The sequence below is a fragment of the Polypterus senegalus genome, chromosome 3 (genome assembly GCF_016835505.1).
Source record: "Polypterus senegalus isolate Bchr_013 chromosome 3, ASM1683550v1, whole genome shotgun sequence".
NCBI lineage: Eukaryota > Metazoa > Chordata > Cladistia > Polypteriformes > Polypteridae > Polypterus > Polypterus senegalus.
The window spans coordinates 14331444-14358816 of NC_053156.1; the positions used below are offsets into that span (position 1 = coordinate 14331444).

The 27373-nt window shown below is 47.1% G+C and overlaps 1 protein-coding gene across 2 annotated transcripts in view; it reads right to left on the bottom strand.

The window, feature by feature from the left end:
- The window catches only part of nckap5l (NCK-associated protein 5-like), a 59257-nt gene that overhangs the window by 24734 nt on the left and 7150 nt on the right, over nucleotides 1-27373 (bottom strand). Inside the window, exons 3-4 of one of the 2 annotated variants that reach the window (XM_039746659.1) lie at nucleotides 10465-10534; nucleotides 6134-6272 (exon numbers count right to left, since the gene is read on the bottom strand). In XM_039746659.1, coding sequence (XP_039602593.1) covers nucleotides 6134-6268 — 135 coding nt within the window. In that variant the 5' untranslated portion in view covers nucleotides 6269-6272; nucleotides 10465-10534. The remainder of the gene's footprint in view (nucleotides 1-6133; nucleotides 6273-10464; nucleotides 10535-27373) is intronic. The other variant, XM_039746661.1, reaches the window with a different exon arrangement.

The following is a 27373-nucleotide window of genomic DNA, read 5'->3' on the forward strand; positions in this document are numbered from 1 at the left end:
TGGTATGATTTTCGTAAAGGCACTGTTAATGTTTGTGGTGTGACAGTTGGTGTGTCAGTTGGGCTGACAAATGCTGTGTATTTTATTAGTGGAAAAGCTTGGGATGCACCACCTGTTGGAATGAAAAATGCAATGCATATGTCTCTAAAATATATAACATTTGGTATGATTTTCATAAAAGTAGTGTTAATGTTTACGTGGAATGACAAATGCAATGCATTTTATTACCAGACGTGTTTGTGATGCACCATTTGTTGGAATGAAAAGCACAATGCATATGTCTGTGATATGTCATTTGGTACGATTGTTGTAAAAGCACTGTTAATGTTTGTGGTGTGACGTCAGCTGGACTATTACTATAAATGTGTGTGATGCGCCATCTGTTGGAATGACAAAGACATAGCAAGTGGACACAGACGGACACTGAGACACTTATCCTTTTATTAAGGTAGATAATTTGGGTCTATTATCTATGATACATAATTGATTTAATGTGTAACGCGCTCCTGTTTGTTCTATTGCTTGCTGTAAGGCAGTGTAACATATGAAGGCTAAAGAGTACAAAGGGGTGACCATAGGACCCCAATATTTGGTATTTGCTGCTCTGTGTTAATCCCTGACCAAACATCAGCATTTTCATTTGGTTTACGTCTTTATCAGTTGTATGTTCAAGTTTCTACCTTTTTTTCTGTGTAATTTGCTTTTTATTTTTGGTTAATATGGATTTATTCCGGGCGGCACAGCAGTGGCACAGTGGGTAGCGCTGCTGCCTCGCTGTAAGGAGACCCGGGTTCACTTCCCGGGTCCTTCCTGAGTGGCGTTTGCATGTTCTACCCATGTCTGCGTGGGTTTCCTCCCACAGTCGTGGCTGTGTGCGCGTGTGCCCTGTAGTGGCCTGGCGCCCTGCCCGGGATTTGTTCCTGCCCTGTGCTGACTGGCATTGCCTCCAGCAGAGCCCTGTGACCCTGTAGTTAGGATATAGCGGGTTGGACAATAGATGGATGGATTTATTCCCTAATGTCATGTCTTAGCCAGGGTTGCAAATTCATATCTGACGTCTCTTTTGTGGGCTCTCTCTGTGTATCCAAGCTCCCTGTGTTACGTGCCATATAATCTGTGGGCGGGGCTCCCGAGGGGCGGGGCCACCTGTCAATCACAGTCTGGAACTGCCCTCCGCCCTTTAAATCCTTAGGGTCTCCCGCAGGTCCTGCCTGGCGCCCAGTTGCTAAATTCTTTGGTTTTTGCTACGCTTTCTTTTTGGGATAATTTTACTGCATTTTGTTTGCCTTACTGGCAACGTCTTTATGCCTTTTGTCCTCTTTGGAGCTCATAATGAGACTTTTTATTTTATAAACTTTATGTTTTCTGAATAATAAAATTAATTTTATGAATATTTAGTAATAATCGAATACTTGAATAATTTTAGGAGTTAATAATTTTATGTTATGAAGATTTGGCGCCCGCTCTTATTACTAGTCAAGGTTTGAGTGCGACTTCCCCCTCTAGTGGTGAGTTTTGGAACTTTTTGGGACTTTTGTGCATTGGGGCTCCTGGTCCTGAAGTGGTCTTTGACTTTAATTTATCACAAACAGCAATGACGCTTGCAGGCCACACGTTTACACGACCCGTGCAGTGAATTGAAGGTTTTCGATTCTGGGGTTGTTTTGTCCCCCCGGTTGTATTGTAGTGACCTTTTCATGGGCCCAGGAAAGAAGACACGGCAGCCTCAAATGTAGACAACCAAGGTCTTTATGGGCTCAAAACAGAAGAGAAGAGGTGAAGAGAAATGACCTCCTGAGCACCACGTACAGCGGCCGGCCCCTCTGTGGTCTGGCTGTGGACGGGGGGGCCGCTTTACCAAGCAGCACTAGTTTTTAATCTGGCCAAGCTTCTCTTGGACCCAAGGACACCACTTCCTCCTCAAATGCTCACTCATTCCCTTTTTTGCTTCTGGCGAAACCCTGGCCATGGCACCTGGCACTGCCCATTGGCCTTTATGGCACACTTGCTCACCAGCTTTACTTTTTCAGCTCGTTCTCTTTCTCCCGTCCAGGAGGCGCCCACTTCTTCACTTATCCGCCCACCCCATTGGTCAGTGCCGCTCTGTGTGCCCCGCCCATCACTTCTGCTGATGGCCTTTATTAGCATAAACCAAAAGGCCCCGCCTCTGCGCTGCGCCAATCATGTATGAGGTCATCTTAGCACAGCCCACTCGCTCCCGTGTCCTTAGCAACAAATTAAAAAAAACAACACGGGTCGGCCATCCACAACATCGGCAAATTTCTGTCAAATCTTCAAAGCGTTTTGGTGATTTTGGGGTGTTTGGTTTGTTTGTTTTTTTACTGACATATTCAAATGAGCTTTCTGGCCATTTTGTAAATAAAATGGAAGTAGTGGACGAGTGAGTGAGTCGGGCAGTCAGCTTTGTACGCCACATCTCTCCTCGCTACATCAAGTCTGCGAGATCGAGAGACGGAGTCCGTTTTAAACGATTTCATTGCTTTTGCCTTCCGCGTACCCTCAGCGCTCGTCCTACGCCTCTCTTCGGTCTCCTCGTGCGTCTCAACCTGCGTTTGCTGGCGCTTTTCCTCTCTCGATTGTGTTCCTTGTCACTCTTGCCGATAGTCAGGGCTCCCATTGTCCACACTGAAATCATCAATGGGATTCAAAGGCGACTCTCTGCGCTCTTCCTTGGTATTCCCTGCGTGTGTCAACCTCTCCTGCCTGGTATTTCAGCAAATGATCGCGTTTGACTGAGCAACCACAGCGAAACTGACCAATCAGATCCCCCTCTCTCGGCAGACCGGATGACTCGGATGACTGACAACCTCCCCGTCTCTGATGTCACTTCCAGTCTCCGCCCACCTGGACCCACCTCTTCCTGCCTGGCGCATATTTAAGTGTCGCCATCTTGGTCAGTCTGCTTTCAGTCGGCATTTCCTTTTTGCTGAAAATCTCTTTATTATTTTCTGTTTATAATATACGGGGTCCCGGTGTCGCCCCAAACCTTTACCTGTTTGTCTTTTTTTACTACGTGCAGCCCCCTCAGTAAAACACCACACAACAGGTGAGGGGGTCTATCAGTAGATGGGCTTGTGTGTGGTCGTGCTGTAATTACAACTAACTTTTGTGCCCACCCATAAAGTGCCCAGAAAAAAAAATCTAATTATTGTAAATTTCCAAAACAGATTGGCTTATAGGGTTTTGATTTAAGACCACAATTAAACTTTTACCCCATTAATTATTAACATTAACCATGTGACCGTAGCATTTTGTAAATCCAGGCAGGCAGGCAGACAGATGAACAGGCAGGCAGGCAGACAGATGAACAGGTGAGCGGATGGGTGGGCAGACAGACAGACAGACAGGGGGCAGACAGACAGACAGGCGGGCAGACAGACAGACAGATGAACAGGCGGGCAGACAGATGAACAGGTGAGCGGATGGGTGGGCAGACAGACAGACAGGGGGGCAGACAGATGAACAGGCGGGCAGACAGACAGACAGGCGGGCAGACAGACACACAGGCAGGCAGACAGATGAACAGGTGAGCGGATGGGTGGGCAGACAGACAGACAGGGGGGCAGACAGATGAACAGGCGGGCAGACAGACAGACAGGCGGGCAGACAGACAGACAGGGGGCAGACAGATGAACAGGCGGGCAGACAGACAGACAGGCGGGCAGACAGATGAACAGGTGAGCGGATGGGTGGGCAGACAGACAGACAGGGGGGCAGACAGATGAACAGGCGGGCAGACAGACAGACAGGCGGGCAGACAGACAGACAGGCGGGCAGACAGACGAACAGGCGGGCAGACAGACACACAGGCAGGCAGACAGACAGATGAACAGGTGAGCGGATGGGTGGGCAGACAGACAGACAGATGAACAGGCGGGCAGACAGACAGACAGGCGGGCAGATGGCTGCAGGCAGCAGTGAGCACTGAGAGCGTTTAGTTCACTACTGTGGTCTGCACGCTTATGAAATAGTCTGCAATATGCAGTGCAGATTTTCTTTTCTGATTATTAATATTACTATCGTTACAGGGCTCACTTGGCCTTTTTATTATACGTCTGCGTTCTTTCCTGTGCTGCTGTATACACAGCCGTGAGCGGGGCCGGCTTGAGCGGACATTGGGCCCCCTAGACAGATTCTTTTCCAAATGTCCAAAAACTGACATCCAAAACAGAGTCCCTCTTATAGATTTGGATACGTAACTGAGACTGACTAGTGGGGGAAGCAGGGGTGATGTTGGGGGGTGATGTGGGGGAGTGCCCCCATTGGAGATCAGCCAACTTGTAATCACAACTGAAAGCAGCGAGCACCACCCTCATGATTGTATGTGAAAGGACTTTTTGGCGCCCCCTTTAGGCCGGTGCTCACTTTGGCTTATGCCCAGAGCTGGCACCACCTGTGAGAAAGCATTTCAGCAGGTCTTCTGGCTCTGCCGGCACAGGCACACAAAGCGGTTTCTTTTGGAGAGATTTCTAGAAAGAGGCCAGTGAAGCTCCTAGTCAGACCCTCACTGGTTTATTGTACCAAAATCATTTTATCCTAAAAGGTACAAAACGTGTCACCACACCATGGCAGGTTGGGACCCCACTGCAGCTGCTGACCTGCTCCACACTGCGGCTTCTGGACTGCAGCCCTCTGTAGCCTTTCATCCTCCAGACTTGTGACAAACAACACGTTTTCAGTGATCAGACTTATGCTGGCAAACCCTGAGTCTATATAATAATAATAATAATAATAATAATATAAAATACAACTACCACTACCATCAATACTACAAATTCTAATAAAGATGACAGGCAGATAGACATGAAGGGTACTATATAATAGATAGATAGATAGATAGATAGATAGATGTGACAGGCACTATATAATAGATAGATAGATAGACAGATAGATAGATAGATAGATAGATAGATAGATAGATAGATAGATAGATAGATAGATGTGAAAGGCACTATATAATGATAGATAGATAGATGTGAAAGGCACTATATAATAGATAGATAGATAGATGTGAAAGGCACTATATAATGATAGATAGATAGATAGATGTGAAAGGCACTATATAATAGATAGATAGATGTGAAAGGCACTATATAATAGATAGATAGATGTAAACACACAAAATGATTGATAAATAGATAGATAGTATATAATAGATAAATTGATATGAAAGGCACCATATAATAATACATGGATAGATAGAAAGACACGATATAATAGACAAATTAATATGAAAGGCACTATATGATAGATTAATAGATACAAAAGCACTATATAATAGGTATATAATAGAAAGGCACCATATAACAGATAGATTAATATTGAAGGCACTATATGAGTTGCCCTTCACAGGGAAGGAAGCACTTTAAGACAGAGGAGCTTTCATCTGCTGCTCCTCAACATGACGACCACCATACCCTCTCACACCTGCCCAGTATTTAATGTTTGGAACACGCCTCGGATTATCGCGCTTTCCGAGATTCGTACGCGGATGATGTCTGCATCTTCAAATTGAACTTCCCATCCACACAATTCTTCCACCACTTTCAAATCAGACACATTAATAAATGATCCTCGCCTCCCACCCGTTTCTTTTCCAGAGGCGATACTGATCAGTCTTGAATACTCAGACTCATCTCTACACTATATAAAACCAATTTAAAGTCCCGTCCTTTCAAAGACCCCCGGGGTGCGCTGGGGAGGAGCCTGCCATTGAATGTCCCAGAAGAGGAGTGGATGGCAGCCCTGCACCGACCGCTCTCTGCTCCACACGCACAAAGCACGCGTGCGGTCACTCATTGCTCGACCTCCCGGCTTCACACGCATTTCTACGTTTGATTTACGCCCCCCGCCGCACGAGTCTCCGTTTGCCCACCGATGTGTAGAAGGCGCCGCCACGTATTACTCGACCAAGTGCGCCACCTGCTGGCCATTCTAAGGAAGCCTCAGACGATACACAAACGATCTGAAAAAGTGAACCAAGACACCATTTTTTTGTTTTTGTAGACACAGAAAAGTCTGCGGGGTTAAATTAAGCGTCGTACCTTCAAAGACCACTCCTCCACTATGCAAACATAAACCGCCCCCCCATGCCCAAGACCCGTCTGCTCACCTCGAGCTCTCGGAGCCTCTCCAACAAGCTCCTGCTGCCGTCTCCCTCCGTGCCGCTGCTGTTTTGCGGCTGCAGTGCGCCCTCTGCTGCTCGGCCCGTGGTGGTGCCATCCCTCTGTGAGGCCACCTCGCTCATTATCCTGCAGACAAAGTGACAGACACACAGAGTGAGACCCAGTCGCCGACATGGTGAGGTCAAGTCCTATACAGGCAGCCTGGTCAAGCCTTACTGTTTATAGCGCCTTTCATTATAGACCGCTCTGCATTGCTGGGTTCCAGAGGGGCCACACTCATTTCCACTGGTGGATATTTGAAGGCCCATGAAGCAGACGCGCCCACTTTGGCAGTGCTTGGCCCTTCACTTCCAGATGCCCTCGCCAGCCTCGGTGCACAGATTAAGCGCTCAGCTCATTTAACCCGCTCAGGATTTTCCACACCTCCCACTAATCCCCCCATAGCCCTCAGGGGTGGAGAGATTGAGACATTCCTGCTCCTCGCTGCCAGTCTAAATGCCTGAAGGCGACTAAAGGCTGAACAGTTGGACACCCCCAGTTTACTCCCACTTTTGCCACCCCTAAGGTGCCCTGATCCTCTTCTCCCACTCTCAGTAGACCCCCGGACTGCCTCTGACTGGCCATCCTGCCCACTTTTGTCAAACACACACACACCTAACTTCTGGTGCCCTCTCTGTGCCATTTGACCCCACACTAATGTTCACAGGAGGACACACAGGGGACCCCTAATGTAAGTTCCAGCAAGCCCCCCAGACACATGAAGCGCTGGAGCTGAAAGCAGCTGTGGGCAAAAGCCATCCGGCTTAGCGGGGGATTTCCAGAGTCATTAGCAGGGATTAGCGCCGTGGCTCAGACCCCCTGGGAAGGGCCGGCCGGCCTACTGCCCCACTTACGATGAGGCACAGTGCCCCTCGGATTACAAAAGGCGCTATATGGAAACAAACACGAGACCGGGCAGAGAAATCAAAACTGTGGACATGGCATCCAACATCGGGCACTGCAGGTGGCACAGCCGAGCCCACCCGTGTTAATGGGCAGACTGGCATCTGGAGAAACAGGAACAAATGACAGGAAAGTTGTGAGACAATCTGGCAAAAGCAGGAGTGAGGCAGGGAGTGAGACAGCACGAGTCTGATGTGGGCACAGCCACCACCGTGAGGCGAGACATGGAGTGAGAAGACGGGAGTGAGACGGTCAAGTAAGAAGAGAGACAGCGGAGGTGGCAAGGTGACATAAAGTGGGGGGGGCAGTGGGGTTCATGAGGTTAAGCAGGTGGGGGTCTAAGGGTAGTGAGAGATAATGGGGTTAGGGGGTCCATCAGCGGCATGCAACACATCACCAGTGTCCAGTGCTATGGTGAGCGAGTACAGATAGATATGAAAGGCGCTATATAAACGAGAGCTAGATAAGACACACACAGAGGGCTCTAACTGTCACATGAAATTCTAATTCGCACGTGTTAATCAACATACAAAACTCTCCGGCACCGTGCTGAGTGACCAGAATGGCATGAAAGGCACTATATACAGTATCTAACTGAGTGGCAGGCAGATATGAATGGTGCTGTATGTGTGAAAAACACTATATAATAGATAATAGAGAGATTAATAACTGACAGACATACAATAATTACAGACATGAAAGACACTGGACAAATGGCAGACATGCATGAAAGGCACTATATAATACGTATGTAGGCATGGAGAAAACTATAGGGTGGTCCAGATCTAATTATGCAACTTTTAATGCAATGCAGGAAAACATCCATCCATCCATCCATCCAACCCACTATATCCTAACTACAGGGTCATGGGGGTCTGCTGGAGCCAATGCCAGCCAATGCAGGGCGCAAGGCAGGAAACAAACCCCGGGCAGGGCACACACACACCAAGCACAATTTAGGATCACCAGTGCACCTAACCTGCATGTCTTTGGACTGTGGGAGGAAACCCACGCAGACACGGGGAGAACATGCAAGGAGGACACGGGAGGCGAACCCGGGTCTCCTAACTGCGAGGCAGCAGCGCTACCCACTGCGCCAACGCGCTGCCTATTACAGGAAAACAATACAAGACAAAAGAATTGCTCAGAATATCTTGTAATAAACAAAAAGGACTTACTGTACATTGAATTAATTCACTGATTTTCCATGTAATGTACCACTTGTCTTCCATTCAGTTGGATACGGGCTCGGAGTAATAAACTTAATAAGTTATAGCGTAATGAAAATTGCATAATTAGATCTGGACCACCCTGTATATACATGGCAGATATGGATGGCACTATATAATAGACATTATATAAATGACAGATAGATCTGAAAGGCACTACATCATAGAGAGACATGAAAGACACTACAGAGCTATGTAAGAGACATGAAAGGCGCTATATAATAGATAGAGATAAAAGGAACTACATAAATGACTGACACATACAAAAGGCTCCATATAAGTCATATATAGGAATGAGGGATGATAAATAAATGATAGACACGCAAGACACTACATAATGGACGTGAAAGACACTAGATAAATGACAGATATGAAAGGCGCTATATATTAGATAGATATAGATAATGTCTCTCTTGTCTATAATAGATAGATAGATAGATGTGAAAGGCGCTATATAAATGACAGATCCAGTACTTATAAAAGGCACTATATAAGGGGGAGTCAAGCTAAAGTTAGAAAATGGGCGACCCTTCACAAGACTGCTGCTGTCATTCCTCAGTGGCGTCTCTACCCTTCTCAATGCACTGGTGCCACCTGCCTGGAAGTGCTAATAGAATAAAAGGTTTTGTCTCGTCCTCGCCCCCACTTGTGTGCCACTTTCTTCATGTTGTCCTTTATCCTGAATCAACGACCACCCAGATGTCCTTTTTTAGCGGTCCAAAAACGTGGAAATCGCAGAGTGCCCAATCTGTGGCAACACCTCAAACTTCAGTTGCTCCAGACCAGCCTTGTTGTGGGCAGGCGGGCATTGTCTTGTTCTTGAGTCAGCAGTCCTCAGCGCTTGGATCGAATAGCAGGCTTCACATTGGTCTCCAGCAGGTCACAGTCACTTCCACTAGTGACTGTAGGACCCCTTGGCATGTGATGTTTGACAATAACATGGGTACAAAAATGGTGGCGAGGACAAGATAAAACCTTTTATTCTGCTGCAATCCCGGCACTTCCTGGCAGGTGGTGCCAGTGCATTGAAATGGCTGATGACTCCATTGAGAAATGGCCTTATCAGTCTTGTGAGGGTTCGTCCCATTTTCTAACCTTAGCTTGACTCCCCCTCATATAATGGACAGGCATTAAATGTATTAAAATAAATGAGAGATGTATGAAAGGCGCTATATAATACATAAATAGTAATGAAGGACTCTGTAAAAATGACAAACATGGAAGGCACTCTACAATAGACATGAAAGGTACTAGAAAATGACAGACTCATTAGCTACGAAAGTCACTATAAAACAACGTGAAAGGCACTATATAACAGATAGAAGTGTAACTCCCAACATTACACAGGCTCAGATGTTCCCAGGATCCCTCTGGTCGCGTGTCCAGTGAGAAGTTCTGCCTTCGTGTGCTCATCGACACGTCCCACATGTCCTCTCTGCCTGACCGTGACGTTTGGGTCTCAGCCGACAGGAGTCAAGTGAGGTAAAGTGAGGTAAGGGAGTGCAGAGAGGGTGAGCTGGTCAAGACAGACCAGAAACAGTGGAGACAAATGAGGCAGTGGAGTGAAACCGTGGGGCGGGTCATCACCATGAGGTGAAGCAAAGAGTGAGACAGTGGAGTGTATTGGTGGACTTAGAGGGAAAGGTGAGGCCAATGGGGTGAAGCCAGAGAGCAGAGTGACACGCTGGAGTGCGACAGCTGGGGGCGCTGTGGCATCACTGTGTCCTCTCCTAAAGTGCGCTGTGTGACACCTCAGGTTCCTTAATTAATGAAGGAGGGGTGGCTCAGTGGTTAGTTGCCTCACCCACCAGGTGTCGTGGGTTCAAGCGCCAGCTGTGTGAAGTCTCCATGTTTGGTGACTTGTGTGTCTTTGTGTTTGCACTGTTGGCTCCCAGATTCAGGACACAGATAGCCAAACTGGAACGGACCCAGAGGTGCAGCGAAATGCCTTGCGGCTCACGTTGAGGTCGGGCGTCAGGTCTGTAAAAACTCTGGGGTGAGTGACAGACACAGAGAGAAACGAATCCTGAGAGAGGCCAACAGAAATGACCCACGCGTCTGAAAGGCGCTATATTGAACTATAAAGACATACTGAGAAATGAAAGTGGATGGGCCGAAGGCCACAGAAAGAGCCACATGCCACCCACCTCCTTGTGCTCCTCGTCCAGGACGCCTCCTGGTCCAGGGAAGTCCCGCTTATGTCCGGATGCTTCTCACCTAAAGAGGAGTGAGCAGAGAAGGCCGAGTGAGCTCAGGTGGACATGATGGATCACCCAGGTCAGGTGTGACTGAGGCGGGACCCCTTGGTGAAATGTGCCCAGGTGAGGGTGCGACCATCACCTCTCCGTGGGCCAAAGTGCCAGTCACAGGTTTGACATACTGACTGGCAGCAGAACCTCCTGGTAAGGCCCATGTGGAGCCTGCATGGGGGATTCAAGGCACATCCCACCCCAGAGAGGGGGAGAATATGGAGTAGGGTCTGTGCGTGTGTGGGTTAAGGACAAAGAAGAAGATGATGTTCACTCACAACATGGAGAAAAGGAGAACAAGACATGAGGAGGAAGAGGAGTTAACATAGAGGAGCAAGGAGAATGACAACTGGGAAAGAGAAGAGGAGCAGGAAAATAGGAAAAGGCCAGGATGAGGAGGAGGAGTACATGAGGAAGAGCAGCAGAGCAACTGAACATGAAAAAGAGGACAAGAAGAAGTGATGAGCAGGAGGGAGGAAGGAAGGAAAGATGAACAAGAAGAATGAGGAACTAGAGAGAGAGAACATACGAAGATGAGGAGCGAAGAGCAAGAACGAAGAAGACAGGAACAGGCAGAGGGAATCCATTAAAGACGAGGAGGAGAAATTGATGAGCAAGAAGAGAGAAAATCGAGGAAAGAGGAGTAAAGGAAGAGGAAGAGTGTGGAACAAAAAAGAGGAGCAAAAGGAACAAAACAACAGACAAAGCAGAAAAGATGAAGGAGGTGAACAAGGTGAGGGAAGGAGGAGCTAAGAAGAAGAGGAGGAATGTGAAATAAAAAGGAGGACGAGACCACTGAACAGGGCAGTATGAAAATGGGGAGCAGGAAAACCGAGAGAGTGGGCTTATGAGCAAAGAGAAGGAACTGAAGAAAAGAGGAGCAGAATAGCAAAAAAAAAAAAAAAAGAAAAAACACGTATGAGGATCAGAAAAGAAGGAAGGAAAAAGAGAAGGACAAACGAGTGAAGAAAAAGAGGAGGAGGAGGAGGGAGACTCAGAGCAGAAAAAGGAGGAAGACAAAACAACAAGCAAACAGGAGGAAGACACAGAATGGAGAAGAAAACGCCAACACTGAAATGGCAGGGCAGCCCTGGGGGCTTACAGAGCAGGGGGAGGACTGACGAGTGATGAAGACCTCCGGCCCACAGACTTGAGGAAGTTCAGCCCCACCAGGTTGAGGATGAGGAGGCTGTGGTGTGCGCACGGGACAATCAGCGGGACAGCTGCTGAATTTCTGGGGTTGGAGTTCCACTGAGCCCCCTCGCTTGCTCCCAACATGCGGGACAAAAGTGCCTTCAGCTAAGTGGGCACCGGCGGGAGTCAGGAGCCTCGGCAGAGCCACACAGCCACCTTGACTCCGTGTCGCGCGCTGGTGCTGCCAAGGGTCACACCTGACCCCAGGTCAGTAGAGGTCTTGTTCAAAGCCCACCCCGCTCCAATTTGTGCCCGCTTTGCTGTATTTTTCAGCCAGGCGCACATCCTCGGGGTGGAAGTTACACTCATCCCATGGACATAAATAGCAAGTGGAACTGAAGGAGGAAGTTACAAACAGGAAGCGTGTCTCGATGCCATCATGGGTGCCCGTAGCGCCCCTCGCTCATCGCTTTCTCCTGTTCTTCTTTTCTTCTGACCCGTGCAAAGAGGAAGTGAAGTGAGCCTGAAACAGGAAGTGCAGCTAATCAGGGTGCTGGCTGTCGTGTGACTCCAAATGCCAAGGCAACAGCCTGGTGGGTGCCCAATATGCAATCAATAGATACAAGAAGGGGGCACCTCAGGCTTCTGAGAGCATTGGAGCCATATGGTCCTTACTGTCACGGCTATGGCGTTCAATGAAAACCCGACCTGTGTGTGGCAAAACGAGGACAAAGGAAAAGACGCAGGCATCTTACCCACCTGCATGAAGCAGGTGGCACATGCCATTCCAGGAGAAGACCCCCCTGAGACAAGATGAGGTGTGTTCAAAGTAAAAGCAAAATTCAGCACATTCAGACCACCGGTGCAAAGGGAAAGAACTGGGGAATAAGTGGGAACTACAGAGAAGTAAGGATTGGGGCACAAAAATAATAAAAGTCGGGGTGCCAGGCATCCAGCTGACCGCCATAGCGAATAACAACACCAATAATGACATTTAGATGGCGCTTTTTGTCATTACTCAGGGCACTTGACACACAGTGAGTGGGGAGCCACTAATGTGCAGCATCCACCTAGCGGAGGCGACGGCAGCCATTTCTGCGCCAGCTCACCCACCACACATCAGGAGGTGAAGGGGTGAGAGGTTAGTGAGAGAGAATAAGGGACAGGGGGTGAGTAGGGGAGGAGAATGGCCAGCCATGGTGGACACCAGGATACACCTGACTCTTTTTAAAGGCTGCGCCCAGAGAGTCAGGACCACCTCAGTGTGTTACGCCTCATCCGTTTTTACAAGCAGGAGGTCTCAGTGGTAGGAATGAGATTTTGCTTTCTGACTTTTGACCTATTTTGCTTTGTCCTCTAGCGTTGGTCACTCAGTTCTGGTTTTGACCCTTCGCGAACTGCTCGTGACCAGGTCTTTCGACTCCCCTTGGTCACGTTTCTTACGATAATCCTCAGGCTCGATGTGCGTCCTCCATTAAAACCAGCATGCGGAGCCAGGAGCCACCCAACCACCATGGAGCAAAACGCTCGCCAACTTTGGAGTGGGAGACCCTGAGTGACCTCCGAGATCTGCACCTCCAAGCCAAGCTCTGTGCCAGGGGCTGAGAAGCAGCCATTACTTCAAGAAGGTGCTGAGGAGATCAGTAGGACAAATAGAAATGATTTGGATAGGAATAAGAAGCTGGGCAAGTCTGCATACGATACCAAGATAGGCGGAGTGGCAGATCATCGAGAATCCAACATCACAGAGGGACTTGGACAGCATACAGGCTTTCTGACAAATGAAATTTAAAGTCAATAAAGTATTACATGTAGGAAATAAAAATGTGAGGTCTGATTACACAATAGGAGGTCTGAAAATCGAGAGTCCACCTTATGAGAAGGACTTAGGAGTCGCAGTGGACTATCAGACAGTCAGTGTTCAGAAGCCATTAAGAAGGCTAACAGAATGTCAGGTTATATAGCGCCTTGACGTGTGGAGTACAAGTCACAGGAGGTTCTGCTCAGGCTTTATAACACACTGGTGAGGCCTCATCTGGAGTCCTGGGTGCAGTTGTGGTCTCCAGGTTTGGGTCTGAATACACAATGGGAGGTCTGAACATCAAGAGTCCATCTTATGAGGAGGATTTAGGAGTCGTAGAGGACTATCAGACAGTCAGTGTTCAGAAGCCATTAAGAAGGCACACAGAATGTCAGGTTATATAGCGCCTTGACGTGTGGAGTACAAGTCACAGGAGGTTCTGCTCAGGCTTTATAACACACTGGTGAGGCCTCATGTGTTCTGAGTACAGTTGTGGTCTCCAGGCTACAAAAAGGACTCAGCAGAGGCAAGTAACAAGGCTGATCCTGGACCACAGAGACCAACAATGGAGGGAAAACTGGAGTCACAGAACCAAATGGGGATTAATAGGTGACATGATTAAAGTGGACTAAAGTGACCATGGAGGCTATTGTTTTATATAGCACCCTGATATGTGGAGTTTAAGTCCAAGGAGGTTCTGCTCAGGCTTTATAACACACTGGTGAGGCCTCACCTGGAGTCCTGGGTACAGTTGTGGTCTCCAGGTTTAGGTCTGAATACACAATGGGAGTTCTGAACATCGAGAGTCCACCTTATGAGAAGGATTTAGGAGTCGTAGTGGACTCTATGCTATCAACATTCAGACAGTGTTCAGAAGCCAGTAAGAAGGCTAACAGAATGTCAGGTTATATAGCGCCTTGATGTGTGGAGTACAAGTCACAGGAGGTTCTGCTCAACCTTTATAACACACTGGTGAGGCATCATCTGGAATCCTGTGGTCAGTTTATGACTCCATAAAGACACCTCTTCCAGAGAAGAGCGATGAGGCTGATTGAGGGTTACAGGGGATGAGTTATGAAGATGAAAAGAGCTGAGCCTTTATAGTGATGAAGAGGAGACCTGACTGAAGTGTTTAAAATGATGAAGGGAATCAGTCCAGTGGATCAGACGGTGACTTTAAAATGAGTTCAATGGGGACACAGCTGGAAACTTGTGAGGGGGGAATGCCACACAAACATTAGGAAGTCAGAACCACAGCCACATGGAGTGAGTGACCAAGAAGTGTGGTGGGCAGCAGGACTTTAGGGACCTTCAAAACGTGACTAAATGTTATTTTAGAAGAATTAAGTGGATAGGACTGGTGGGCTTTGGTGGGCCGAGTGGTCTGTTCCCCTCCACATTGTTCTAATGTTCTAATAGCAGGTTTGGTTATATAGCGCCTTGATGTGTGGAGTACAAGTCACAGAATGTTCTGCTCAGGCTTTATAACACACTGGTGAGGCATCATCTGGAGTCCTGTGGTCAGTTTATGACTCCATAAAGACACAGCAGCACTGGAGAAAGTCCAGAGAAGAGCGACAAGGCTGATTGAGGGGGCTACAGGGGGTGAGTTATGAAGATGAAAAGAGCTGAGCCTTCACAGTGAGGAAGAGGAGACCTGACTGACGTGTTTAAAATGATGAAGGGAATCAGTGCAGTGGATCAGACGGTGACTTTAAAATGAGTTCAATGGGGACACAGTTAGAAACTTGTGGAGGGTGAACTTGGCACAAACATTAGGAAGTTTTTCTTCACACAGAGAGCCACAGACACTTGGAGTGAGCGACCAAGTAACGTGGTGGACAGGAGGACTTTAGGGGCTTTCAAAACTCAACTTGATGTAATTTTAGAAGAATGGAGTGAACGGGACTGGTGGGCTTTGGTGGGCTGAGTGGCCTGTTCTCCTCCAGAGTGTTCCAATGTTCTAATGAGCTGTACAGTAATGTGCTGACGTCGTCTTTGCAACTGATTGAGAAGCAGCCGAGAGTTTAGTGGCCTGTGGAGTGAGAGTTATTTAAAAAAAAAAAAAAATACACTTTGCTCCTAAAAACTTTGTGTGGCCGCGTGGGATTTTTTAAAGCTTTTTTCCCCCCTTTATAAGGTTTTTTTTTTGCCTGCGCAGGAGCAAAAGCAGCGGAGTCTTTGTGGAGTATCTGCAAATTGAGAATCTTGTCATTTGTATTCAAAGCAGCGTCAGCATGGCAGGGCAGTAAGCAGCCGTAGTTGACACCGACGTCACTCCAAGTAAATAACTGGCATTGTAGTAAATAACAGAAACAACGACTCCTTTGCATCGTTGCAAAAAAAAAATAAATAAATATGACAGCACGCCACTGATAAAGGACCACGCCACAAAAATATACGAGAGCCCGCCAACACGCTCGGAGTCCTCTACATGATCCGGGAGCAACGACACAGAACTCCGCACGTTATCGTCGAAGAATGGCTATTGTCTCATCTTCTCAAACTGCTTTTCTTGCTGGTCACTTCTACACTGTGCTGGCCGTGTAGAAACTTAACAGGGTGACGACGGCAAAATGTGGCATGTGACCATCTGGAGGGGCTGGACTCCAGCAGAAATCCAAACGATTGAAAGCTGCCGGGCGCAGAACTACCGCAGGGTCAGGCTCACCGGTACAAAAAAGGATTCTGAAATCGGACAGGCCTGGACTCCGTGAATGGCGGTCTTTGGGCTGATACTACTAACACCAGACATGAGGAGCACAATCACTGGGGGTCCAGGAATTTCTTCTTTACCTCGAAGAGGATTGGGTGTCTTTGTGGAATCGAATACTTGACTGTCGTTGTAAAACTCCAATCAGAAGAAAGCAACTGTCAGGCCCTCCAGTCCAATCGGATTGGGCACCCGCAGAGCAAAACTGTAGGTGAAGAGCTCGCCGAGATCGGAAACTCCTAGGGTGCAAAACATCTGACGGGATCAGGCTCCCCCCACGTTAACTTCCTGGATGTCGAAATCGTGTAGAGCAGTGGCTTTGAGAAGACCCTAAGATTGTCGAGGCCCAGGAGGGTACACTGGCAGAAATTCAAATGACTGAAAACCGCTGGGAACAGAACTACGGCAGGGCCAGACTCGCCAGTGCCAAAGGGATCTGAAATCGGGCAGGCCTGGACTCCGTGGATGGCGGCCTTTGGGCTAATATTTCTAACACTAAACATGAAGAAATCAAACAGGACCAAAAGGTAACACTGGGGGAACAGGAATATCCACTTTACCTCTACGAGGATTGGGTGCCATTGTGGTAAAACCACAAGATGCAGAAATCTGACTGGATTCGAATACTTGTCTGTGGGTGTAAAACTCCAAATCGGGAGAAAGCAACTGTCAGGCCCTCCAGTCCAATCAGATTGGGCACCCGCATGGCAAAACTGTAGGTGAAGAGCCCGCCGAGATCGGAAACTCCTAAGGTGCAAAACATGTGATGGGATCAGGCTCCCTCCACGTTAACCTACTGGATGCTGAAATCCTGTAGAGCAGTGGCTTTCAGAAGACCCTTAGAGTGTTGCGGTCCAGGGGGCAAACTGAACTACGGTAGGGCCAGACTCGCTAGTGCCAAAGAGAGAGGGATCTGAAATCGGGCCGGCCTGGGCTCCTTGGATGAAGGTTTGTAGGCTAATACTTCCAGACACTAAACGTGACAGGGCCAGACCTCTTAGAAATGCGAGACTCTGGAGTAGGAATTTCCTCTCTACCATGGCCAAAAAAATGAAGGAGTAAAAAAATCCGACAGGATCAGCATTGGCCAGCAGGATCAGAACTCTAAGAGGATTGGGTGCCTTTGTGGTAAAACCACAAAATGCAGAAATCCAGCTGGATTAGACGACTTATCTGTCCGTGTAAAACTCCAACTGGGAGAAAGCAACTGTCGGCTCCTACAATCCCACCGGATTAGACACCCGCAGAACAAAGCTGTGTAGAGGAAGAACCCGATGAGAGCCAAAAATCAGGATCAGGCTCCCTCCATGTTAACCAACCGGATGTCGAAATCCTGTTGAGCAGCTGCTTTTCAGAAGACCACTAAGAGTGTCGAGTTTGAGGGGTAAACTAGCAGAGGTTGGGAAGAATCGAGGTCCGCTTCAGTCAGACTCTACGGGAAAATGTCAGACAGGATCAGAACAGGTCAGCTTGGGGAGCAGGCACTGGTATAGCGCGTTTCCACACCCACCACATGACGGAACAGCTCGGGATCCCCCCAGGCAGACACACGGTCCAGTCCCACACTCCAGAAATTACCCTCTATCTGCCAGGTGTTACGTGGGCGACCCCTTGGCCTGGTCCAGCCACTCGGGTCCTCAACAATGAGGATCACCCTCGGGTAATCGCACCAGATGGCCATAGTGCCGTAAATGACACTCCCTCACAGTGCAGGTCATGTGCCTCATTCGGGACTCCGTGAGCGACACAAAGTCACACCAGCGGGACCCAAGGACTCTCTGGAGAGACACACGTGAAGGAGTCCAGTCTTCATCTCACTGGGTGTGGAAATGCAACAGGAGTACAGAAACGGGGTAGGCACAGGAAACTGCAGGCGTATGACTCCCTAGAGCAGGGGCTCTTGACCTGAGATCTGTACACTCCTAGGGGGTCCATGGATGAGTTTTAGGGGGTCCGTGAGAGTCATATAGAAATGAACATTTATATTCACTACACAGCCTGGTACTGTTGATTTAGTGTAGACGTAGTAGTAGTAATGGTAATAGAAGATCGGTTTTAATTCGCACAAGAGGATTGCATTACATACTTATAACTAGCCGTCCCCCACGTCTCCCCCCCATAGTAGTGAAACAGGAAACATTTTAAAAATCAATAAACAAAAAGGTATCACTAGGTAAGCGAGACAATGAACACTCCAAAACACAGAGATAGAGCGGCTCGAACGGAGGCTGGCGTACGAGTGAGGAGGGTCCCACCTGACTCCCCACTCCTGACGTCACGCTTCCCCCTCACCTCGGCCTGCAGCCTCGATCGTCGATTAGAATGAATATATTGCAGGCGAACTATGATTCTTAGTGCAATGAGAGAACGTTCCAGAAAATTATAGAAAACACCCAATCTGAATGCGTTAAGTTGTTCTCTTGTTCGTTAACTAAGCGGAGGTAAGGAGCACACCAAGACTGGCGCATGAGCGAGGAGGGCCACACCCAGAGGCTGGCACATGAGCGAGGAGGGCCACACCCTTCGGATTCGCGCAAATAAATTGGTGCCACAAGCGAACTATGATGCTTAGTGCGATGAGAGAAGTCGCAAAATCAACCAGATTGTTCAAGCAAATTCTAGAAAAAACTCCAATCTAAATCCGTTAAGTAGTTCTCTCGTTAAAAGCAGACAGACAGAGGATTTTATATATATATATATATAACACACACACACACACACTCACCTAAAGGATTATTAGGACCACCATACTAATACGTGTTTGACCCCTTTAGCCTTCAGAACTGCCTTAATTCTACGTGGCATTGATTCAACAAGGTGCTGAAAGCATTCTTTAGAAATGTTGGCCCATATTGATAGGATAGCATCTTGCAGTTGATGGAGATTTGTGGGATGCACATCCAGGGCACGAAGCTCCCGTTCCACCACATCCCAAAGATGCTCTATTGGGTTGAGATCTGGTGACTGTGGTGGCCATTTTAGTACAGTGAACTCATTGTCATGTTCAAGAAACCAATTTGAAATGATTCGAGCTTTGTGACATGGTGCATTATCCTGCTGGAAGTAGCCATCAGAGGATGGGTACATGGTGGTCATGAAGGGATGGACATGGTCAGAAACAATGCTCAGGTAGCCTGTGGCATTTAAAACGATGCCCAATTGGCATTAAGGGGCCTAAAGTGTGCCAAGAAAACATCCCCCACACCATTACACCACCACCACCACCCTGCACAGTGGTAACAAGGCATGATGGATCCATGTTCTCATTCTGTTTACGCCAAATTCTGACTCCACCATTTGAATGTCTCAACAGAAATCGAGACTCATCAGACCAGGCAACATTTTTCCAGTCTTCAACTGTCCAATTTTGGTGAGCTTGTGCAAATTGTAGCCTCTTTTTCCTATTTGTAGTGGAGATGAGTGGTACCCGTGGGGTCTTCTGCTGTTGTAGCCCATCCGCCTCAAGGTTGTGCGTGTTGTGGCTTCACAAATGCTTTGCTGCATACCTCGGTTGTAACGAGTGGTCATTTCAGTCAAAGTTGCTCTTCTATCAGCTTGAATCAGTCGGCCCATTCTCCTCTGACCTCTAGCATCAACAAGGCATTTTCGCCCACAGGACTGCCGCATACTGGATGTTTTTCCCTTTTCACACCATTCTTTGTAAACCCTAGAAATGGTTGTGCATGAAAATCCCAGTAACTGAGCAGATTGTGAAATACTCGGACCGGCCCGTCTGGCACCAACAACCATGCCACACTCAAAATTGCTTAAATCACCTTTCTTTGCCATTCTGACATTCAGTTTGGAGTTCAGGAGATTGTCTTGACCAGGACCACACCCCTAAATGCATTGAAGCAACTGCCATGTGATTGGTTGATTAGATAGTTGCATTAATGAGAAATTGAACAGGTGTTCCTAATAATCCTTTAGGTGAGTGTACACATACATTAAATAAATAAAATTGTTTTTATATATAAATAATATATATATATATATATAAATACATATATACACACATACACATACACACACATGCATACACATGCATACATACATACATATATATCCTTTTTAATAAAACCCTTGTGTGCGTCCATTGTCCGTGTGTCTTCTGGTGAAGTGCGCATGCACGGGGCCACACAGCACGTGTTCAGTCTCTTCTTGTGCATTCCCTGTGCAGAGAGATACAGACACAGGCGCGTGCGTCACACACACGCACGCGCGACAGACAGACAGACACACACACAGGCGAGAGGCAGACAGACACACACACAGACACAGAGGCGTGCGCTTAAGAGACACACACAGGCGCACATGTGCATTGTTGCAATGTTACTTTTCTTGGTTACAGATTTTTCAAATGTTCATTTTTTCCCCTGTGCTTAAAACTCATTAAAAAAAAGAGTTTTTAAGCGAGCGGGTCATAAGGCTACAGCGCGGACTCTTGCAGTGTGAGTTTTCTCTGTTGTTCAATGTTTTTACATTTAGTTTACTATTACGCTGTGCTTTCTATGGTATAGTTAACTATATTTGTGCTTAAAAAAATATATATATTTACATACACTTCATACGGTCTGGAACGGATTATGGTTGTGAGCCGAGGTTCCACTGTATTACTGTCAGACAAAATTACAGGCATTTTACGGAAATACAAACCAGTATTACTGAGAGAGAAAATTAAAGGCACACAATACAGTGACGCATATTACAGCCACATACAAGGTCCCTTGCCATTTAATAGAGACTGTTCATACAAATGTTTATGCACTACTGTTCTCGCGCCCGTTATTTTAACGGGCTTAATGTCTAATTAATATCTATATCTATATATCTCTCTCTCTCTATATACAGTATATATATATATAGATAGATATAGATATAGATATAGAGAGAGAGATATATTTAGTGGCGAGTGGCTGGGGGTGGTACCCAGCCGGGACGCATGGAAGGTCCAGAAGAGGGACTGCGCCTCCTCCGGACCACAAGAGGGCAGGTGCCCTAGTTGGTATGGGGACCACGGGAGCAGAGCATGGAAGCTCAACCCTATAGGGGCTCGTGGTCACCATCAGGCGGTGAAGAGAGGCATTGTGTGAGGCCTGGATTTGAGGGGTGATGGGTGATTGGTGCTGGGGCACTGGGTTGTGTGCTGTTGGACATTGTAAATAGAAGAAATGTTTAATAAACACGTGTGTGGTGGTCCGGGCTGCTTTCCACAATATACACATACATATATACATGCATATTCACAGATTTTATCAGATTCTTAAAGGGGTCTGTGACTCAAAAAAGGTTAAGAATCACTGCCCTAGTAATCGGATCGGCGCTGTGAAAAAGTATTAGCCCCCTTCCTAATGGCTTCCATTTTTGCATATTTTACACACCAAACAGCCTCAGCCCTGCCCACCAAATCCAATCTGAGAGAAAGGGCACCTGAGTGAAGGCACAATGCACTTTTTGAATCACAACTTCCCTTATTCACAGAACAAAGGCGTCCAACACGTGGCAAAAAAAACAACTTTCTGCCACAGCTTCGATACTCGGCTTCAACTTCCCATAATTTGGTGAGAGCCTCTCCCATCGCCCACTCATCTGTGCAACGCTGCCTTCAGTCAGACATGTCGGGAGGTCTGTGAGTGTCAGCCGCTCATTTCAGCACTTCTATGGACTTCAAGTCAGGACTTTTGACTCTGCCACTCCAGAACCATGGAAACCGTAGATCCGAATTTGTTGTTTGGGCTCCATTGTCCTGCTGCGTAACCCAAAGACACTTCAGCTTCAGGTCACAGACACATGAGCAGATGTTCTCCTGAGGAATGTCCTGCTCAGGTACGAACCGCTCACGGCTCCTTCTTCAGTAAAAGTTGTGAGTCCTGATGTGATGGAGTGTAGGTGTGACGCTCTTACTGTCACACGCATGGTTGGACCACTTCTGACCTAAGTGTCCAAAGAACAAAAGCTTTTGAGGATCATCCTGATGCGTCTTTGCACTGAAGTTCTTCTTGGACAGCTGACGTTTTCACTCTGCTCCTCTCCCAGACTCTCTCTTATCACAAAGTCCTGGACTCTGATCTTAATTGGGGCTGGAGGGGGCCTGCAGTTTTTCGGATGGTCTTCTGAGGTCTTCTGTCACTTCATTAAGCAGTCGTTGCTGTGCCCCATGGGTCGTTTAGGCAGGTCGCCCTTTGTTACATGTTCTCTCTGTGGAGATGATGGCTCTCACTGGGTTTGTCACCCTTTACAGATGTGACATCTTCTCATTTCTTCTCTCATTTCCTTGGATGGATGTCCTTGTGGTGAGGACTGGTGATGACCAGCAGAGTATGTGTTTGAATAATCTTTGAACTGTAGTCAGCTAATGGGACATTCACCTTTACACTGGTGTTGGATGTCAGACACGTGGACAAGGGGGGGAGGTGGGTGGGTGGACACTTTATAGATTTGAGCTGGATTAAAGCAGAAAAGGAATTCATTGTGACACTACTGCTAATTGTTTGTTCCATCGATTACCATAGAGTTAACCCCAGGAGGACCTCTGAGGTCACATCTAGTTAGAGTGAAGCTCCGCCCTCGTCAGTACCCACCTGAACGTCCACCATGGAAGTCGGAATCTTCTTCCGAGAGGACCAGAGCTCAGCACCTCTGAAAATTGTTTAATTAATTAATTAATGTCACACCCGTCACCTGCATGTCCTCTCTCACCACATCCATAACTCTCCTCTTAGGCCTTCCTCTTCTCCTCTTACCTGGCAGCTCTATCTTTAGTACCCTTCTCCCAATATACCCCTCATCTCTCCTCTTCACAGGTCCAAACCAACGCAATCTCGCCTCTCTGACTTTGTCTCCCACTCGTCCCACCTGAGCTGACCCTCTAATGCCCTCATTTCTAATCCTGTCCATCCTCGTCACATCCAATGCAAATCTTAACATCTTTAACTCTGCCACCTCCAGCTCTGTCTCCTGTGCCACCGTCTCCAGCCCATATGACACAGCTGGTCTCACTACCGTCCTGTAAACCTTCACTGTCACTCTTGCTGATACCTGTCTGTCACCAATCACTCCTGACACTCTTCTCCACCCACTCCACCCTGCTTGCACTCTCTTCTTCACTTCTCTTCCACAATCCCCATTACTCTGTACTGTTGATCCCAAGTATTTAAACTCCTCCACCTTTATCAGCTCTACTCCTCATCCTCACCATTCCACCGACCTCCCTCTCATTCACACACATGTATTCTGTCTTGGTGGTCCTACTGACCTTCATTCCTCTCCTCTCATATCTCCACCTCTCCAGGGTCTCCTCAACCTGCTCCCTACTCTCTCTACAGATCACAATGTCATCAGCAGAAATCACAGTCCACGGGGTCTCCTGTCTAATCTCGTCTGTCAGTCTGTCCATCACCATTGCAAATAAGAAAGGGCTCAGAGCCGATCCCTGATGTAATCCCACCTCCGTCACTCCTACCGCAGATCTCACTACAGTCACACTTCCCTCGTTCATATCCTGTACCACTCTTACGTACTTCTCTGCCACTTCTGACCTCCTCATACAATACCACAGCTCCTCTCCAAGGCTCCCTGTCTTTTGCTTGATCTACAAAATGCTGATAACAGGAAGATATGGAGAAAGATGATCAGCTGTGGCAACCCCTAACAGAAGCAGCCAAAAGAAGAAGAAGATTTTCCTTGGCACTATTGTGCCCCCTTCTCATCCTTCTACACTCCCATTTATTCATGTAAGGCAGGGGTGCCCACACTTTTTCGGCTTGCGAGCTACTTTTAAAATAACCAGGTCGAAATGATCTACCTACATTAAAAATGCTATATTTCTATATCTATATCTCTATATTTCTATATATACAGTGGTGTGAAAAACTATTTGCCCCCTTCCTGATTTCGTATTCTTTTGCATGTTTGTCACACAAAATGTTTCTGATCATCAAACACATTTAACCATTAGTCAAATATAACACAAGTAAACACAAAATGCAGTTTTTAAATGATGGTTTTTATTATTTAGGGAGAAAAAAAATCCAAACCTACATGGCCCTGTGTGAAAAAGTAATTGCCCCCTGAACCTAATAACTGGTTGGGCCACCCTTAGCAGCAATAACTGCAATCAAGCGTTTGCGATAACTTGCAATGAGTCTTTTACAGCGCTCTGGAGGAATTTTGGCCCACTCATCTTTGCAGAATTGTTGTAATTCAGCTTTATTTGAGGGATTTCTAGCATGAACCGCCTTTTTAAGGTCATGCCATAGCATCTCAATTGGATTCAGGTCAGGACTTTGACTAGGCCACTCCAAAGTCTTCATTTTGTTTTTCTTCAGCCATTCAGAGGTGGATTTGCTGGTGTGTTTTGGGTCATTGTCCTGTTGCAGCACCCAAGATCGCTTCAGCTTGAGTTGACGAACAGATGGCCGGACATTCTCCTTCAGGATTTTTGGTAGACAGTAGAATTCATGGTTCCATCTATCACAGCAAGCCTTCCAGGTCCTGAAGCAGCAAAACAACCCCAGACCATCACACTACCACCACCATATTTTACTGTTGGTATGATGTTCTTTTCTGAAATGCTGTGTTCCTTTTACGCCAGATGTAACGGGACATTTGCCTTCCAAAAGTTCAACTTTTGTCTCATCAGTCCACAAGGTATTTTCCCAAAAGTCTTGGCAATCATTGAGATGTTTCTTAGCAAAAGAACATTAGGGCTCGTCTCAATTTTGCTTAACAGTGGTTTGTGTCTTGGAAATCTGCCATGGAGGCCGTTTTTGCGGCCAGTCTCTTTCTTATGGTGGAGTCGTGAACACTGACCTTAATTGAGGCAAGTGAGGCCTGCAGTTCTTTAGATGTTCTCCTGGGGTCTTTTGTGACCTCTCGGATGAGTCGTCTCTGCACTCTTGGGGTAATTTTGTTCGGCCAGCCTCTCCTGGAAAGGTTCACCACTGTTCCATGTTTTTTCCATTTGTGGATAATGGCTCTCACTGTGGTTCGCTGGAGTCCCAAAGCTTTAGAAATGGCTTTATAACCTTTACCAGACTGATAGATCTCAATTACTTCTGTTCTCATTTGTTCCTGAATTTCTTTGGATCTTGGCATGATGTCTAGCTTTTGAGGTGCTTTTGGTCTTCTTCTCTGTGTCCGGCAGCTCCTATTGAAGTGATTTCTTGATTGAAACAGGTGAGGCAGTAATCAGGAAATTGAACTCAGGTGTGATACACCACAGTTAGGTGATTTTTGAACAAGGGGGCAATTACTTTTTCACACAGGGCCGTGTAGGTTTGGATTTTTTTTCTTCTCCCTAAATAATAAAAACCATCATTTTAAAACTGCATTTTGTGTTTACTTGTGTTATATTTGACTAATGGTTAAATGTGTTTGATGATCAGAAACATTTTGTGTGACAAACATGCAAAAGAATAAGAAATCAGGAAGGGGGCAAATAGTTTTTCACACCACTGTATATCTATATCTATATCTAGCATTCGAAGTCTGAATCACAATCTGATCGTATGGGTGGTTACCTACCAGGTAACGCGTGTGGTTGGTCTGCGAGTCGGCAAACATCCGCCACGGGTGCCCTCTCAGTTGCGAGACGCAGATCATAGAATGTTACATACTGTAGTTTACTGTCAAATAATGCAAAGAGTACGCGCCACGTGTTTCGCCCTGTTTTGGGCTCATCAGGCGTACACACTCCACTGCACCCCTCATAGGGGATCGAACCTCGGACGTCAGACAAACGCACTCCGATTGTGACATTGTGAGAAAAAAAAAAAATCTTCTTCCAATTCCACATCCAGCCCATAACCCCCCAAACAATTTTTTTTTTTAAATCCCTTCTTTAGTCTTTAGGCTAACGAGATCACAGCCGGAGTTTAGCAGTAGCTCGCGTGTTTGATCGTGCGTGTGAGATGACCAGTGTGTTAGAAGAAAGGAGATCTCAGACTGGCCGCCCTGTATGTCAATCAAGTGGCAAATGCCATACGGAGGATAATATATGATAGACTAACGCTTAAAAAAATGTTTTTGAATGCAACGCAATCTACCTGCACTACCTTTGTGATCTACTGGTCGATCGACACATTGGGCACCCCTGATTTAAGGTATCATTTGAGTAATGGTGTTCTCCTCATCTAATGTGCCCAAAGCCCTGCTGCCTGTATTAGATAAATAGAGAACTGGAGACGACAAGGGGGTCACAGAAGAGGGACGGGCCACACGACTCTGGGGGACGATTGGGGACACGGGAAGAGCAAAAGTGGCCAGCTGTGACGAGTTTCTGGAATTCTTATTTTATGGGGTGTTTCCGGCAGCCATAAAAGAGGGAAGGCAATTCTTCTGAAAGGACGGTTGTGGATCGTCCATCGTTGAAGAATCCTGCTCGTTATCGGAGTTAACTCTCATTCGCTGCTGGTAGTGGTGTGTGTGTGCGTCACGGTTTTTCCATCTCGATGTTCATTACAGTTTTGTTCTTGATGTTGTTGAGAAGTGGCAACGGTTACGTGCAACTTAACGCACTGTCCCACCTTATGAGGTCTTCCTTCCTCTTCTTCATGTTCTACTACTCGGATTATCTTTGTTGTGAAGTCTTAGCGTAAGTGTTAGAAAACTGCAAAGCATCATCATGATTTCCAAGGAAACTACAAAGCGTCATCACCAGTAGCAGTGCCGTAAAAAACGTGCCGTCATTCACTCTCGAATGTGAACTCCCACTCCTCACTGGGTGGAGTGTAGGACAACACTTCAGGACTACTTCGGAAGTCCTACTCTCCGGTGGGGCAAATTCTCATTGTAGTCCGACTTTACTTACAGATCCTAGGTGTGATTCTGAGATGCTTAATAAATACGGGCACTGAAGCCATTCATTGTGACGAAATCAACACAAAAGAGGACCCCAAGAAGGGGGCAAATACTTTTTCACAACACCGGAGAAACTCTTTGGTCCCCAAATCCAACAAGATCACGGACAGGATGAGGATTTCAAAGTGTAAATCCGACAGGATCAGGCTCCCCGCCGGCAGAAAGTTTTCCTCAAAAGATTCAAAGAAACCAGACAGGGGGGTCCTAACAGGACGGAGTCAGCCCTTCGGAGAACAGAGCCGTTTGACCCTCCTGGGCTCCATTAGCAGAGGTTAGCGGTTGGCAGGCAGAACAAAAGG